Source organism: Lutjanus erythropterus, chromosome 11 (genome assembly GCF_056507025.1).
Source record: "Lutjanus erythropterus isolate fLutEry1 chromosome 11, fLutEry1.hap2, whole genome shotgun sequence".
Lineage (NCBI taxonomy): Eukaryota > Metazoa > Chordata > Actinopteri > Lutjaniformes > Lutjanidae > Lutjanus > Lutjanus erythropterus.
The window spans coordinates 36004395-36023448 of NC_139327.1; the positions used below are offsets into that span (position 1 = coordinate 36004395).

The 19054-nt window shown below is 40.4% G+C and overlaps 1 protein-coding gene across 1 annotated transcript in view; it reads left to right on the forward strand.

The window, feature by feature from the left end:
* doc2b (double C2-like domains, beta) overlaps window positions 1–19054 on the forward strand; it is a 103571-nt gene that overhangs the window by 80656 nt on the left and 3861 nt on the right. The window contains exons 6-7 of the mRNA XM_084730664.1: window positions 8783–8940; window positions 16921–17002. Coding sequence (XP_084586790.1) covers window positions 8783–8940; window positions 16921–17002 — 240 coding nt within the window. The remainder of the gene's footprint in view (window positions 1–8782; window positions 8941–16920; window positions 17003–19054) is intronic.

Consider the following 19054-nt stretch of genomic DNA (forward strand, 5'->3'; position numbering starts at 1 on the left):
TTCACAGGGGCCTCCTGAATCAACACAAATTGAAAGTTCCTTGTAGAAGCTTTAATATTGCCCCTCAGATTTTAAACCAGGAATATGTTGCATGTTCAAACTGAATGCCAGCGCCCTGTAAGCCGTGGCCTCTTCTCTTGCATCAGCACAATAGTCAGCGCCCCGCTGCTCTCTGAGAGGTGTTGATCTGAGGGATCCTACCAGGACATTGGCAGGAGATGCGTTTTGGCCCGGCTTCCTGTTACACACATTTACAGCCTCATATCCTGAGCTGCCCACGCATTGTTACAAAGAGCTTTACTAATGACATGTGGCACAGAAAAAAAAGGCCTGTGCTCCTCTAAGCATGTCTGGATTTCTCATTGTACTGTTGGGCTTTAATACGGAGGCGAGACACAAAGAGGGAAACACTTGTGGCAGGTAATTAAGATTTCTACTTCAAATTGTAAGTTAAGAGATGAGAATTATTGGCGCAGGACTAGTCAAAGGAAAAAGCCCCTTCATCCTGAGATATTACCTGACCTTTTTCCAGGTAATATCATTGTTTCCCTGGTAACCCTCGAGGGACTAATACCTGGAACCCAGTCAATACACTGTGAATATTATTGTGTTGTGTTGCTGCCTTTGTGCTTCGAGTTCAGAAAACAATGAGTCAGGCAGAGAGCGAGCGATGTATATCTCAGTCGATTATTTAGCTCTGCAGCTACATCCACTTAGAATGATGTTCAGACAGTCACGTCGGAGGTGTCCGGTTATACTGTGCCTTAAATCCAATTAATGGACATCCTCCAGCCAATCTTAATTGAGTTTTCCCCAAGGCAATGGTACAATTAGCTGGAAAATGTTAAGCAAACACTGCTGCACAGCACTGTGTTTGTTTATGTAAGTTGATTTTATGTTTGTGCAGATTGATGGAGAGAGGAAGAGGAGGCTCACAGAGGCAGGGAAGGAGAGCAGAGGCCATGCAGTCAAAGGCAATTTGAGTGTTTTTTTATTGATGCCATATGTGAGAATTGGCCATTTGTCGAATTCACACTCCAAAAAGTAGGGGACAGCATACCAAAGTAACCGTTAAGGGCTTTTGTCCATGTATTTTTTTTTTTTCTGAGTGCCAGAGTCTTTTTTCAATTGTTACCAATTCTTTTTTGAGAGCGCTCCGACTTTTTTGTGTGGCTGCTACAGACGCTTCTAGATGAAAATCTCAAAACTTTTCAGAAAGGCCCTGGTGTTGTCATTAATGCATTTTTTTTTAAATTTAGATGGAGACTCATCACCCCGGTAACCAAAAAAATGTAGGAGATCTGTTCTGTCCATGTCTAGTCTATACGTCAGATACGACATAAAAAGCCCATTTGCGGGGGCAGATTTCGCCCAACTGAACAGTACAAGCACAGCAGCTCCAGCTAGAACTGTGACTCTGGGGACGACAAAAATGTGGCAGGCATGCAGGAAAAGGTTTGGAAAAGGGCAGGCACAGTGAAGAAGTACTCTCCAGTTCTGAAATAACTGATGCTATCACATTATCTACGCTAACCTCCTCAGGAGCCGCCATTGTTTGTTCGAGACGAGTCATTTCCACGCCTGTAGCTGCCAGTAGTCCATTCAAGGAAGCTGATTCGCTGCACTACTTTTGGTACACTCATGCAGATGTTTAATACTCTGCAGGATGCTGGATTTATGTGTGATCACTGTTGTGACTGGGACAGAAGTCAAAGAGAGGGGCAGCGCCTTGTGCAGTCTAGCATAATTAGAACTGAAAAACACGCTTTTAATTGAGAATTGTTGTCAAGGGTCAAATTTAAAAACTAAAATAGAAAATTAGGAGAAGAAATTTTAGAAAGGCCTGGCAAAAATAATATTTATGTAGGCAGAGCCCAAAAGGGCAGGTGCTCGAGCACCACCTGGGGCCTATCTGTGCACATGCCTGCAGGCAAGGACAGGAGAGACTTGAAGCAGGAGAGGACCAAGAGGGAATTCGGGCATCGCCAGCAGGAAACCTAGACAGAATATTTTTACATTAACCTCAGTTGATCATTGTTGGAGAGGTGGAGAGACTAACCAAGACAGTTTTTGTGAGTTTTACTTTGTTTCTGTTGAGTTTTAAAAATGAGCAACAAGGCAATTAAATTAGTCTTAGTTTGCTAAAAGAGAGAAACTATCATTCAGAAGGGGTGTGGTTGTGGTTTTCTGCTTAATAAAGAAAAGGTTGCAAGAATAATTCTTTTCTTGGCATTTTGTGAGTTTATTTTGTTTATTTGAGCTTGTTCGTTGAAGCAAAGTCACCGCTAGCACACTTCTCCCAGCTGAAATTACGTAGCAATACTATCCAACTACTGCCTCTTGAGGTACAAAGTGGTGTTACAAGACACGATGGCTAGGCTAGCTGAATAGCATGCTAACTTAAGTATGATAGCTCAGCAACACAACACATAAATGTCTCTGATATAACGTCATAACAGTTATTTCTTCTCACTCTATTAACGTTAATCAATATTTGAATGTTTTAAATGAAAATTCTTACATATTGCACCTTTAATAATGTCACATGGAAATCAGTTGTGTCTGTGAGAGTTAAGTGTGTCTGTTTGTTGGTGTATCTTGTTTATTTGCCAGCTTAAAATATAATTTGTTAGAGGAGTAATGCTAGCCAGACTAAAGTCTTTGTGTGAGGCAGAAAAGAAGACACTGAGTGCTGTAAAGATGTCTGCACTTGTCAGGTATGCCGACCTTGATACCATCCAGGCCGTCTGAGGTTTGCACTTCCTCCCTCGCTTTCTGTCTCGATACTCTTGTATTCCTGTCAGCCTCCCGGTTTGTCACAGGCTTCCCAAAGTGCATCTTGTTAAAGGAGACAGAAAGGCAAAGACAAGAGTAGGATGTCCTAAACGCGGGTAAACAGGAGAAGGAGAGACGGAACTAAATGGATTTGACAGTAACGCGTGTTGTTAGCGTGCCAGATGAAATGGATGCAGAGTCCACAAGTCCAGTGAGACATCTTGTAAAAGTCATCTGCGATTCATGTAGAGAGAGTCAGATCCCCGGTGGTATCTGATTAGTATCCTGCTGTGGACACCGTTGGACAGATTGTCGAGCACCGTCTCCGGCACACAGTACGAGACAGAAGTCTGTGTCTGCAGAGACTTCTTCTGTCTGCCTGTTTATCTCCTTCATTTTGTTATTTCTACACTGCTTCCGGATATCGAGGATGTTTTTGGGCGTCGGTGTTACACTGCAAATGTGCAAAGCCACATGGTTGTCTCAAAGACCACTGCTTGAAGCTTTTGATGATCACTGATGATGATTATTTGAAGTGGCAGCTTTCAGAAGGCCAAATCATAGCTGTCCATTTGTGTATCTGTTCATGTGGTTCCTTGGTGATGTTTCAACAAGCTACAAAAAGCAGAAAGTTTAACATGTCTGGTACTGTAACAGTGGGCCTCATCAGCACCATTCTCTTAAATTGTCTCTTATATTTTCCCTTAATTTCCTTTTAAGAGAGCAAATTTAAAAAAGTCAATTCCAGATGCAACAAATGTTTAGAAGTAAATAAAAAAAACTCAAGCTCAAACTCAAAACAGCACAAAATTATTATTTAAAAAAATATAAGTGCACAGAGCATTGGTAAATGTCAGTAACTGTGATAAATCTCTTCAGTATTTGTTACAAAATAAAAAAAAAAATAGTAAATTATAAATCATTGTGTTGGTTCATTGAGACATACATGTATGATTCTAGCGTGCTATGACTGCTGGAACTCACCGGAAATTACAATTATCTGTGAAATTTGCAGAAAACTTGAAAAGTGATTTTCCAAAATTGCAAGGTTGTGCAGAATCCACCGGGATCACCTGAATTTGCATTAACTGTTGCAACTTCCTGGTGGGACCGAAGGGAGGCGTTGCAATGCGCGTCCTCTCAGGCTCCACCCTCTCATCCAAATACTTCATGTCTGGCTGCAAAAAAACAAAGCCAAGATGGCGATGGCCATAATACCAATGTCAAATGTTCAAAATGGTATTTCAGAAATCAACGAGTTGCTTTGCAGAAGGTTTACACCAGGCTTTGACATACAGTGGAAGGATTCATCAGTTGTGTATTAAAATACTACAAAACTACAAAGAAACAAAGTAATTTAAACTACTTTTCCTACTTCATTTAACTTCATAGCTTAGCCTGAGCATAAAGTAATTGGCACTTTGTCATAAAGAGCTGAATGAGACAGAAAAAAAACTAATGAATATCAATTTGAAACGGCACAAACCAAATTGAAAGAACTCACAGTCCCAGTGCCCACATTTCCACTGGTCAGTGCTCTTTAAAGTAGCTCTTGATAAGCTTGAAGTTGCTAAGCCTGTGTGCATTTGCTCTGCTGATATGGATGGTCTTACACTGTATGTGTGATTTAAAATAATTGCTGATGTAGGGGAAAGCCCAGCGCGCATTCTCGCAATCAGCAGCTGCGGGACTGTTCCTGGTAAATTGCATTTTCTAAGTCATTGGTCATAGCGGTGGCAAAAACAAAGCTCAGATAGCTCTTTGGGGGACCTGGGATGTTTTTCTGTAGAGAGTCAGACGCTCAAGTATGTGTTTTTCTCTCTGGAGGGCTTGAAGTGCTCTGTAGGACACTGAAAGAAGCTGCAAAAAAGACATTCACACTGATGTGATAAGAGTATGATGTCTGGTAAGTGATACTTCACCACTAACCATTAAGGAAGAACCGGCTCAGTTGATTGATGGTTGATCGGATGGTTGGTCTCGGGCAGATATAATGGGCCTGCAGGGCGTCAAGGCTGGAGGCTGAATTCTTGAAGATCTTCAAAATAGCGATGAAGGAGCCGCTTTTCAATAATTTAACCACGCAACCAATCAGCTGATCAGTCGTACAGTAAGCTGTATTTTTGAAATAACATGCAATTTCATGCAGCTTAAGCACTGCAAGCCTGTCAAGCATTGCATTTCTCTACATGTTGAAGTTGTGTGCATGGGGCTCTAAGACGAGTGATTGAAGGCCTCTGGCATCAGTGTCTTTTTTGTTGTCTTTTTTTTAATTTTTATTTAACGTGCAATAATGTCCATACAAAAGAAGAGGAGACAGTTATATAGAGATGCCTAGACAGCCAGAAGGTCTTATGTAAGTAAGACAAACAACAAAAAAGTGAGAAACAAAAGAAAACAAGAACAAATAATACAAAACAAACAAACTGGGGGACACAATACGTATTCAGACTGTATTTGTCTTTTTTGTAGTACTTCACAAACTTAAAACACAAGAGCAAACATGCGAGAAGTGGATTAAACTATTCCCAGGGGTTACATTTAATTTCTTCATGTGGGGGGTTTAAAGAGGCCCTTCCTGAGGCGATCACAGTCCGACTGGTCTGGCTGAGTGACCGTCTCATGGACCGCTGCCTTAATCCCCGCGCTTCATTTTCTGCCTGTAATGTTTGTATTACTGTCATCTATTGTATATGTGTCATATTTCACCATCCTACCAATGTTTGCCAGGATGCAGCTTTAGCTTCAGTCTTTTAGCATTAACACTAAGTAACTTTACATAATTCAGACCCTTTTACAGGGTTCTCGTTTTAAAATGTGTCAGATGAAAACATTTAAAAGTCAGCTGGAGTCGGACTTCTCAGCTGACTCAAAAAGTTTGAGCCCAGTGTTGGGACAGTTGGGGAAATTAGTAACTAGTTATGATTACTATTTACAGTAACTGGATTACTAACTGAGTTACTGCATTATAAAAGTAACTTTTGTGTTACTTTTTTGCTTCAATACTATGTTAATGCACACATTATTGTATGTTGTTGCTGTGGCACAGTGTGAGACAAAACAACTGTCCAGTGTGAACGTCCTGTTTTTTATTATGTAAGGCATCAGTACTGGTAACTGGGACATTTTAAAAATGTAGTGACTGTGCATTTCATATTGTACTTGCACTGTGCAGAGTGTGCTTCCTGTTTTTATTATGTAAGACACCTGCACTGGCAACCTGGTGACTTTATAAGGTGGTTATTGTGTATTTCATATTGTATTTTGTACTATGCAGTGTGTACCTACTGTTTTTTATTATGTAAGGCACCTGCATTTACTGGATTCTGTATTTCACTTGAAATTTTAGTTATGGCATCTGCTTGCAATCTTATCGACCTAAAGTTGGTCATGGAACAAGAAAACACAACAGACATGTTTTAAAACTTTTGATATTTTTGGCACATTTATTGTAGCCTCAGCAGCCCTTCAAATCAAGCATTGGTATTACTAAAAAATACCTAGCTTTGCCATTCAGGCTAATCTTTGGCTAAATGATTAACATGGTTTTATACATAACCGTAATTTTTTAGACCAGAATACATTTGCTTTGACTTAACAGTTATTATACCTGAAATCTACTTATCACAGCCAGATGATGAGTTTATGGTCACATGACAACAAATGTGCACAGTTCCCTGGAAACAGCAGGCTGGTCAACTTACCCACAAACCAAACTTACCCCACTCTCCCCTATCTAAGAAATTCAGAGCATGTACTGGATCATCGCTCCTGGGACGATGTGATTTGTAATGCAGTGTTAACGCTGCTTATGTGAAGGAATTTTTCTCTCATTTCAGAAAAGCTGGTGCACTTAGTGAGGAAGTGGACCTCCCAGTGAGAACACAGCCTGTGTTCTCTTGATGTCCTGGTTTTGCTGCATAACGTGTTGTTGTTTCAATGTCCAGGCTGTGGTAAAAGTGTTATTTAGTTTAGCTGTGTTATTTTTATTTATGAGGCGTCTTATCATGTTTTTCCAAGTTGCCCGGACTGACTTTATCAAGTTTTCGGTCTTATCTTGGTTTAACTCGACAAAGTAACGTGCCGTCTATGGACTGAGATGGAGTGACAGTGGTAGAGGTTAGCTGACATGAGTGATGCAGTTGCAGCATCATATCAGAGAAGCTGACAGTTTCAGAATAAGGACAAAAATCTGCCTTAAATTGAGCCTTGGTCATGTCATGTCATGTTTAAATAAATAGTTTGGATTGTTTGAAGTGGGGTTACATGAGATTGTATGAGGTGCTGCTGTAGATATGATCAGCAGCAAAAACATGTAGCCTCCCCAAAAAATCAATACCAGTTTAAGTATACACTAGATTTAGCATATTTTCATTGTTTTACCTTGCCATCAGACAGCCTTTTCCAACAGGAAACTGCCTGTATAAAAATCAAATTTGACCAACCGAACTCCATAGCAAAAATTGGTAATTTTACCCTGCAGAGCACAGCAGTTGTTGGTCTACTGTTGCCTCGATCTTTTAGTTTGTTTTTGTTATTGTGTGACTTCAATGAATCTGAAGTAACCCTTTAAAACACTGAAGTAACACAATAACTTGAACAAGCTACCAGATTCAGGCAGAGGTAGACCAACAACTTCAGTGTTCTGCGAGATAAACCAACTGATTTTACCAATGGAGTTTGGTTGGTTTGGAGAGAGCAATATTTGGCTTATATAATGGCAGTTTCCCATTGGAATAGGCTGTCCGATGGTAAAGTAAAGCACTAAAAATATTCTCACTAAAGCATACACTTAAACTGATATTGATTTTTTTAAAAGTTTATTTAACTAATACAGGCAAATAAGACACATAATATTCATAACAATACTTTTTCCAAAAGAAATTGACTTCACAGCGTGTTTTTTAGACAACTTAGATTCTGATTAGTCTGAGATTGAGCTTTACATATAAATATTTTACCAAACACAATAATTCTGTTTATTATCTGGGGATCAAAGTCTAAATTTAAAGTGAATGTCAAGTGGCCTGAGCCCATTTTGGATGTTGATCCAGAAACTTACGATAAAAAAACAAATGAATCTGGTCTTCCTCTTCCTCATTACAGAATCTACTTGGGGATGATTGATGTTAAACACCTTAAGTTGTTTTTTAGTGGCAGTAATTTTGTAGAATATCTTAAATTGAAATATTCTGTTGTATGAAAAGAAAGGAGATTTATGTTTTTTCAGTCAGACTTTTTTTTTAGGTGGCTGAAATGCGATTTTGCTCCTGACCCTGTCCGCAGCAGTGCATCTTTAAGTTTCCTACACTGGAACCCCTGCTGATTTTTCAAACTAGAGGCGTGTGGACCACCTGTCCCTTTAATATAAAATCCTCCAAACAGCCAAAACTGTTTGAATAAATTTGGCAGGATGTGAAAGTTTGGTTCTCTTGTTGAATTCCATCAGTGAGAGGGCCTGATGTGGTGTTTGGAAAGAGAACAGGCCTGCTCTTGGCATATGGGTCATGTGTCAGTTCAGATGTTTATCTTGTCTCTAAAGAACTTGGCAAATTAATTTTGATGAGGCAATTAACTCGCCATCTACAACGGAGATGACATCAATCAGCCAATCAGTGTTTGGCTGATTTTCAGGACACACAACTGTCAAGAAGTGCTGTCGCTGCTGAATACTTTTTTATAATATCGACTTACCCTTCGTAAAATGCTTTACAGGACCAAAAAAAAAAATCCTGGGATATAAAAACTGAATTAAATCCATGGTTTACAGAGTGAGAACATTTCCAGGTAATGATTCTGTTGTCTACACGGATTAATAGCATTTTTGGAAATTAAAGCTTTGGGTAAATCCCAGGTGATGATGATGCCAGGAATGAGAAATCAGTTGCAAATGATGCTGGGCACGAGGGGGAACCGCGGCTGGCAGCCACTCTGTACCGGCATGTGGTAAACTTTGTAACAAAAGCGGGTTATTATTTCTAATAATAACATTTTGTGTCCTCTGCAGGTCAACAAGACAGAAGACAAGTCCCTGGAGGAGCGAGGACGCATCATGATCTCCCTGAAGTACAACACCCAGAAGTCTTGCCTGGTAGTGGGCATCATACGCTGTGCTCACCTCGCTGCCATGGACGCCAACGGCTTCTCCGACCCCTACGTCAAAACGTCAGTATGCAGACACTCGCAGAAGCACCCAAACACAAACTGGAGCTCATAATTTTGGCTTCCATCTTCATCTGTAATAATAGGACAGTACTCACCAAGTTGATTGCTCTTTTCTTACAGTGACATCATTAAACTTTTCAGTGTGCACAGTCAATTTCATAAATTCATTACCATTAAAAGTTATATATACGACAAGCACCAGAATCTTAAATAAAAAAAAGAAAAAGAGCGCGCCCACCAGACTCCATTGACAAAAAGTCATTTTACTTTGCACACGCACTTCATTTAAACTCCGGAGAAACAAAATAAAACTCACCAAAACTGTTTCAGTCAGTCTTTGCATTTTTCCAACAATCACCAACACTTTTTCACTTGAAAAATAAACCTTTAGATTTCCCATGAAACGGCTAGCAGAGCACTTATTACTTACATGTGTCGTGTAAGTGATAATTTTTTCACAGGATGGCTAAGTCAAGGTATGAATATTTAATGAGCGTGAATCGTTGCTCATAGCGAACAGATGTTTTTGACATCAAAACCCTTCTAAAAATTGCATCCAGATTTAGACCATATTGCACCAGGAGTTTTTGTAACTGGGCCTTTTTTCATCCACTTCAATGTGCAAATACTAGCTTTGGATCTTCACTAAATAATTACACCCAAATTTGTCAGTTGAAAGCCAGTTGCCTGGATCAGCCACCACATCTTAAAAGCCACTTCACGTGTTGTGTCATTACTTGTACCCCGTAGAAGCAGTGACACACTGCCATCTGACATTTCATGCATGTCACCCAAGCAAATATTTTCCTTTATCACCTTTCAAAAGGCAGTGACTAAAGAAGATAACTAAACTATCTTAGGTTCAGAAGTGCGTGTTAGTATATTGCCTCTTATAACCACATATGAGTCAATATATTTTTTTAGCATCTTCCTGATTAATGTGCGAATAACAGCCACTTCCTTATTTAGTTGTCAAAAGGTTTGATGTCAAAAATGTCTGTTTGCTATGACTGGATGCGCAACGATTCCTGTTCGGTATATTTTCCAACTTGACTTTGCCATCCTGGAGAAAACACATTGCGTCCTGTCAAACAAGCAGCTATGGAGGGACTTGTCACAGGCATTGATTGCCATTTACAGCAGCCAGTAGTGCTGCGCGTTTCGCCCCCCTCAGCCCTGCAGCTAAAGTGACTCATGGATGTAAGAGGGACCACGGTCACATGAGCTGACTCTTCCCAGACTGAAAGCTTGACCGGTTTAACGACAGGGAACAGGTTAAAATACTGAGCACCCCAGGGCTGAGTCATGGCTAAGTGAGTTAACAGCAGATAGCGATTAGCTAACTTAGTTTAGCAACAAGTAAAGCTATCTTTCCATCAGGAAACTCTGTAAACCATGGTTTCCGTGGGGTCATAAAAAGTCTTGGAGGTTGTGTTCATCCTGGTGACCGGTCATGTTCAGTGGGAAGCTGCTGAGCTCATTTCCATTGTCTGCTAATGGCAGCTGACAGCTAACCGTTATGATTAGCTACTGTAGCAAGAAACTAGCTAAAGCTATCTGTCCCTGAGGAAACTCGTAACTGTAATTAAATCACAGAGAGTTGAAGCTGAGCAGCCAGAGGAGATCAGAGGGAAACCCAGAAAATATTTTCTCCAGTTTCACCCAAATCAGTGAATAAAGTTATAAAGTTGTGCTTTGGTACAGTGAGGCCCCCAGAAACACTGCTGTGTTTTATTGGACACAAATTTAGTAACATCCCCCAGGTGATTTTTTTGGCTCATATAACAGTGGTCTCTCATCACAAAAGGGTGTCTGATGGCAAGGTAACATGGTGAAAATACTCTAAATATAGCATACACTTAAACGGACACTGATTTTTTTTTTTTAGGTGGCTAAAATACTCCTGCTGCCTCTCTAAACTCATAGTGTGTCCCCTGCCATCTACTGTAGGTAATACACCGACTATGGATGAGTGCCTCAAATAACCCCACTTCAAATCATCCAGACTATCCCAGCAAGTCTACCAAAATCATGAAACAAAGATATGTTAAAGCATTTGTGAATGTACAACACATTTATCTGCCAACATGGGTTCCCATAAAGCCACCTGTTGACTGATTTTTCTCTCCTCTCGACGAACATTTCCCCTCACAGTAGTGGATGCTCGTCATAATAACGCTCGTCTATTTTTAGTGGCTGTACAACGCAGTGCAGAAGTGCTGAAATGGATTAGCTGGCAGTGCTGATGTTTTAGCAGAAAAAGAGACAGACTACCTGTGATTATCAGCAGCATGAAAGACAGCACACAGCACAAGAGGCCATCCGCAGGGCTGAAATTTGAAGGAGAGTCCTATTTATCTCACCTGAGCATTTCCCAAGTCTTTCATCTGGCTGAGCAATGAAAGCGCAATTAATTTTCCAACTCTGCTGTGCACACCGCTGAGAACAAAAGCGCGACTTTTTTTTTTTTTTCGGGGGGAGAGGGCCTGGCAACAATTTCCCAACAGTTTGAGGTTGAGAAAATCTCCCTGAAGCTTGAAGGACACTCAGGCAGATAATAGATTTACTGACAAGCTCATGTGAGAGGGAATAAAGGAAATGTACACTCTGTCAGATCAGCCCGTGTCCTGATGCATCAAGTCACAGCCATTACCTGAACTGTAAATGGCTCTGTTGTGACGATTACATGAGGTTTATTCTAAAAATGCACGTGCCATATGGATGCAGAACGCAGGCACACATTAGTGGAACGGTGGTGTTGGAGAACGTCGTGAGAAATGACAGAGTAAATGCTCCCTTTAATGGCTCCTCAGCCAATGACAAATGCATTTCATCAAGCTCAGAGGTGCAGATATTCTTACATTCTTAGAAATAAAGGGGCTAACTAGAACCATAAAAGGTTCTCCCACATAGGAGATTTTTTGGGGGTTCTTGTGAGAACTGTATATAGAATTGGAACCCCTGCAGAGAGTTTTACCAAAAACCCAGCACAAAGAGTTGTACCTAGAACCTGTGAAATTTTCCACCCAGAAACCCTATATGAAAAGTTCTAACAATGGTGGCAATGGTTCCACCTTCTCTGGAGTTTCACTCCAGAACCTTTCCACCTTCCAACGGTGTCGACAAGAACCCAACCAGCAGGTTCTACTGGGAACCTTTTTTTTATATTCAGTGGGTTTTATCTAGAACCCACCCATAGCCTACTACTGAGAACTTTTTTATATTCCAAGGGTTTTATCTAGAACCCCACTAGGTGGTGCTACTGAGAGCCTTTTTATGTTACTAGGAAACCCTACATCTGTGAAAGATTCCACCCAGAACCCCCTTTCAGAAGTTCTACAAAGAACCCATGTGTGTTTTTTATCTTAGAAGAGTTTCATCTAAAACAGACTCATGGGGTGCGACTGAAAACCTTTTTTATATACCAAGGGTTTTTAGCAAGAACCCACTGAGGGGGTTCTACAGACAACCTTTTATATTCCAAGGGGTTCTACTGAGAACACTTTTATGTCATTGTACAAATACTTAGGTTCTCATAGGTTCTCAGTGGGACCTGTAGTCTTACAAAGACAAACCCTTCCTTCTTCCGAGGCAAATGGTTCTGGTTAGGACCTCAGCCCTTCAGGAAGAACCCCGTTGGAACCCTTATTTCTCAGAGTGTAGGAATAAGCGTTCAGTTTCATTGCACAGCTGCTGAACAAAAGCATAATGATGTCAGTGCTGTAAAACTGCAGCAATTTACACATTGTAATAACATTTAAATCCATTGTGTTGCACAATAGGATTGTTTGCATCCCAACGTTCCCCCTGAGCTTGTTTTGCCTGGGGGGTCAGTAGCCCCATTACACGACAACAATTAGGTTCGTTGTAATATCCTCATCAACAACAATTCCAGCCCTTCCGTCCCTCAGGGGTACATTTGTGAGCAATAACCCACTTACCCTGCCTTTAAGTCTCTGTGTTACCTTGGGAAATGGAAGAGTGTGTGGGGGTCCAGTGAACACGTAGAAGTAAAGAGGGGTGTGACGAGCCGCTGTAATTGCTTACCGGATTGAAATATAACACATCAGAATGAGCATTATTGCCCCCAAAAAACTGCTCTTTTCCAAATGACCAGAGGTGATGCACAGCATTCACTACACTGTGCAGGGTGTCATAAAAGTCCAACCTGCCTTTTGCTTCGTTTATGAAAGTTGAACGTCCAAATTGGCTGCACCTTCATTAAATACACAAATGCACCCAGAGCAACACTCTGCATGTGATATTGTGATTTCGTGAATCCAGCTGCCTCGCTGAGAGACTCCATTAACATATTGCTCAATTTAACTGTTATACACATCTACTCCTTCTAAAAGATCATTTGTGGTTTCTTTCAACTCATAAACACACAATTACTCATTTGACGAAGATTCAACATTAATTTAAACTGTAATTAACATGCAAACATAAACAGTTAAGGAGAACACCATGGCTGTAGCGTATTTCAGTTTAGCACGTCTCCTCAATCTGATGACATACCACCACAGTCATTTCATGATAAATTACAGTAAATATACTATAGATTTCTCTTTTAAGTCAGAGTTTTCTCAGTTGAAAAGAAAACATGGCCATGGAATTGGTTCAAAAGGTAAAGTTTTTCCACCAACTATTTCAAGACTTGGATTGGACTTTCACATTTAGGTTGTATTTCACCAGGATTTGCAACAGTAACATTTTCCATCCTCTACGATGTGCACATAAAAGGCTAAAGTCACTTCTGAGCGTCGCTAAATAACTAAATCCAAATTATTCAGTCGAAAGCCAGAGGAGAAATTGTCACACATGGTTCTCAATCCCCAGTGACCTGAATGAAAGCCCTGTGTTTGTCCAACCCGACCACCGCATCTTGATGAAATCTTTGGTGTCTTTGTCACTTTTTATACTACATCCCAGTCAGAGCAGTCGGAGCTGAAACCAATATGGCAAATACTTGCATATACTCGATAGGGTACAGCAATAAGCGCAATAATTTCTCTAATTTACATTAAGGACTTCTCCCTTTGAAATGTCCTGGAAGCTTCTTGTTGGCAGCACACAGACTGTATAGTTCGTGTTTGTTTTAGACTAGAAATGAATATTTAAATCCCGGTTGGTGCTCACTGGGGTATATTACTGATGTCACCAAATGAAGCGGTGTAATGAAATTACAGCAGCACAAACTATATGCATCATGTTGCCACGGGAACCTCAGTTGGTGATGCAGAAACTCTGTGTTTTTTTTCCTGTTTGCTTCGGGTCATTTTGACACTTTAAATGTTACAAAGCAGATTATCCTCACACTAACAGAATGATGAAGCAGCCACAGACACTTTGAATGATGTTTTTAAGGCTGACCCTGATTTGCTCCCAAGTCAGTTTTGCATTTCTGATATTAAAGCTCAGAGCACCAATTAGAGAACTGATTAATATATCCTGTTTATCACGGATAAAATTCAATTAGTAACATTTATTTTACTTTGATTTGTCAAAAAACTTCCACTTATCCTTAATTATGAGACAGCGTCAGACTGGAGATATCATGTTTAAATATTCTTTAAAAAGTTTAAAGGTACAGTTCACACCAAAATCAAAAATACATATATTTGCCTGGCTTGTGGTGATGTTTATCCATCTAATTTTTTTTGGTGTGAGTTGGGAGTTTTGAAGTTACCAGCTGTAGAGATATCCACCTTCTCTCCAGTATAATGGATGCTCAAAGCACCAAAAAATACATTTAAAAAAATTGAAAACCAGTGTCTTTTTCAGAAATCATGAGCCAGTTACTCTAAATAGCCGAAAGAAAAAGATTACCTTGAGTATCCAGCATCAGGTGGTGGAGCATGCAGCCCATGTACTGAGGCTGTGACTCCTCTGCATCATCTTACCTGCAGTCCTTTGCTGCAAGCAGTTGCCTCACTCTCTCTCTGTCCTATCAATTAAAGGCATAAAAGCCCCCAAAAATATTTTGCTTTCAGCACCACAAGCCAAGTGCCATTTAGTTCCATTATATGGTAGAGAAGGCAGACATCTCTGCGACTCACAGCAGAAACAGCTAGATGGATAAATAGCACCACAGGCCAGGGGAAAATGATGTATTTTTGATTCTGAGGTGAACTGGTGCAGTTGTCAAGTTAGAAATAAACGGCAGACTTTAAGAGCGCACTAAGTCATTTAATAATTTTCTTCCAGTGTTCTCCTCTTGTCTTATTTGCGGCAACAGTGTTGCTTTTTGTCATAATATATTTTTGATGTTCTCTTTAGCTCTCCATTATAACAACCTGTTCCTCTTGACCGAAGTGTGGTGAACATAATCGGGCCTTTTTGTGTGAGAGAACAGTCAAATTATGCAGCAAATTCCCCTTTTTATGGAAGAAGAAAGCCATAAGTTTACAAAGAAAGTTGATAACCGCTGCTGTGATGCCTGTTTAGCAACACTTGGTGAAAAAGCAACACCTCCACAAACCACAATCAAGTCAACTTTTACTCATATTGCGTATTTCAGTTTTTTAGGTACACCTAAACAAAGCAAATGCAGTCTAGTACAACTGTCCTGCAGTAAATCCTCACCCTAACTAATAGATATTTGTTTATTACTATGCACCTATATACCAAGCCAAACTCACGGTATGTAAAAACCCAATTAAAACCCGATCTTAGTTGTTTATTCAACTTTATGGTCATTTTGAAGGCTGTAGTTTATAGCAGACTATTAAAAACATCTGTCAGTATAGTAAAGATATTTCAAACTTCAGCAACTCTGTAAATTACAGCCTGTAAAATTACCATACATTGAAGATCCCCTCCACTCAAATGTGTTTTTCCTCATGTTTATGTACCTTAAAGCATCTGACCTTCACTATACTGACTTGTTTCTGTGCAAAGTTTGGCTCCAGTTCATTTTTCTACTGAAGGGAGCGATGTCTGTGCATGTCCCTTAAATCTGAAATTCGAAAACCAATCACTGCTTAATATGCGGCAAAGAAATCTGAAACCTCGAGCACAGAGCAGATTAGTTGTTTTTGCAAAATTGGTATCGGAAAATGCACATCAAAATGAGCAAAATAAATCAAATTAAACATAAACGAACTTTGTCAGATTACATCAAAGCTGCAACACCATTTCACCACCATCCAGCAGCTGCACACGAGTGGAGAATTGGCCTCTGTATTGGGAAATGAATGCTCACAAAGTACTGATATAGTAAATTAAAAATGCATTACCATTATTAGCAGTTACAGCTACATCCTGCACACTGGTCCTTTGAAATAGAGATTAAACACCGTAACCTTGGTGATAATTGACATTTGACCCTCAAGGAACATAAGAACTGCCTAAGAAACCTGTAAAAACTTTAAAGATTATAAAACTCTTCCAGAATAAACTCATAAAACCTCATAATGATGATTTATGGTTTAAAGAAACTCCATATTGGAGATCTGCACTGTGCTGTGATGCAGCGGGAGTATCGACTGACTTTGGAAGAGTTTTATTGTTCTGATGTGAGGTGTTTTCCCCTTTGTAATCTCATTAAAAGACACTAAAATGAGATTTTGTTGTTAAACTAACCAGGTATTGGGCATTAATCTGGACACAGAAGAGCTGCTTTGAGACATGAAGACGCGGCAGGATCTATGTATTAACAACTGGAAAGAAAAAATGCCTTTAATAAAAGCTCAGGTGGAGTCTATTAAAGTCAGATAATGTGTTAATGTAATGTAGTGTGTGAGTGTGTAATGTAATGCAGCTGTGTGGTAGATGTAAGGCAATACCACAGCACCCTCTAGAGGACAGAAATGCACAGAATGATGCTTTTATACATTGAATGTGAGGATTTATATAGTTGATGGGGGGTTTAAAATAATACATCAGCTTCATGAAGGTATTCACTAAGATAATTTGTAATATTTTCTCCCTGTCAGCACTGATTTATTAAGTCTTCCTCTCTGCTCTGCTCTCCTGCAGGTATCTGAAGCCGGACGAGAACAAAAAGTCAAAGCACAAGACTGCTGTGAAGAAGAAGACGCTCAATCCAGAGTTCAACGAGGTATAACCCACGCTAAAACCCCACAATTCCAATTTCATTTTTTCCTGATTTTCCTTTTCCCCTGAGTTGAGTGTTTATCGGGTGCTTTTATACACTGAGCAACCTCCGTGACCCCAGGACCTGCAAAAACCGCTCTGAGAGGGCACGGCTGTCAGATCGAACAGGCAGCACGTTTTGCTAAATTCATCACAAAAGTGACTTTTTGAGTGAGCAGCAAAACTGAACCCGTCCATAGATGTAGGAAGATTTATGTCGCAGAGGTTATCCACATACTTCAGGTGTCTTCAGGCGGCACAGATACTTTATCTGTGCTCTTACAATATCTTCTCCCGTCCACTGGAAATCTTTGCTCAATGTCTCCTGCTAAAGATTGAGATTGTGAGACATTAATGCCTTGAAATATGTTTCAGGCTCCTGATGGCATTTTGGGAATATCCTGACTAGTATTTGACATTTACACGTCTGTAATACTCCAAAAATAATTTCATGTAAATTATGTGATTTGACCATAAAAAGTGTAAAACTTGTGTTGGGGGGGGGGGCTGGGGGGTTCTGTCGAGAACCCTTTTATGTAATGGTACACAAAAACCTTAATGAACCCCTTACAAAAAAATTCCCAAAGGAATCCAACAGTCTTTGAAGAACTCTTTCTTGACAAGAGTTGGAACCCTTGGAACCCTACAAAGAACCATGGACAAACCCTTGCTTCTAAAAGGGGTTCTTAGAGAAGCAAATGTTTCTGGGTAGAACCTCAGCCCTTCAACAGGAACTGTTTTGGAATTTGATTGTACGTATCTGCTGCATTTGTAAATAGGAAATTGTTTGCTGACACCAAACCAAGAATCAGTTCCACCCGGTTTAAAATATGGAACTTGGAACATGTTTTGTTCTGTAAAATTGTTTTGATAAATTCAGTGTGTGGAGGAAACAAGAGCAGCAATCAGCCCTTATTCTTTTCTAAACTGAGCCAGAACAGCTCAGTCTCACGGACGAACACCTCTTTTGTAACCAGAATGACTGATTGTAAATAATGTTGAAATCAGAAATGCATTGTTAAAGACCCCGAGGACCCCGCCATGTTTTTGTAGGAGGATGCCAAACATGTTTTCAAGGCTGAGCGGGCCCCTCAGCACGTCGTGACTCGGGGTAGCTCAGCTCAGGAGTATCCGGCTGTATACGAGCGGACGGCCCTGGCCAAACACTCACGCAGGCCAGTGGCTTGACATTTCCTCTGACATTTTTTGCCTCCATATTCCTCCATCACCTCCTGGCCTTTCTGTCAGAGACGAGCAATGGGGTCGTCCTCCGTATCAAGGCATTGATTTCATTAAGGTGGAGCAGCAGCCTCGATTGAACCGCAGATTGAAATGCAGAATAAATGCTGCTGCTTCACACGCTGCAAATTGATATCAGAAAAATGTTTGTTTCATTTAGAGAACAGTGTGTTTTATTGATTAGAACGTTCTGTTAAAGTAGCTGCATGGCTATTTTATATCTGATTCCTCCGTGCTCCAATCAAGTTATGTCTGACTCACACACTCTTAGAAAAAAAGGTGCTAACTAGAATCTTAAAGGGTTCTTTGGCTTGTCCCCATAGGAGAACCCTTTTAGGTTCCTGGTAGATCCTTACATATAGTTTCCACTTGGAACCCTCTCAGAAACCAACATAAAGGGTTATATCTAGAACCATCTGCCATCTCCAGAACCCCCTATGAGAGGTTCTAAAGGAGAACCCTTCTATGGTGCAATGGCACCCAGAACCCTCTCCAGAACCTTCCCAACTTCTAAGGATACTACCAAGAACCCTCCCAGTTTTAGCAAGAACCTTTTCATACACCAAGAGTTTCATCCAGAACCCACCCAGGCAGTTATACAGAGAACCCTATTATATTCTAAGGGTTTAATCTATGGCCCACCCAGGGGGTTCAAGTGAGAACCTTTTTATGTTCCAAGGGTTTCATCTACAATCCACCCAGGGGGTTCTACTGAGAACGCATTTATATTCCAAGGGTTTCATCCAGAACCCATCCAGGGGGTTCCATTGAGAACCCT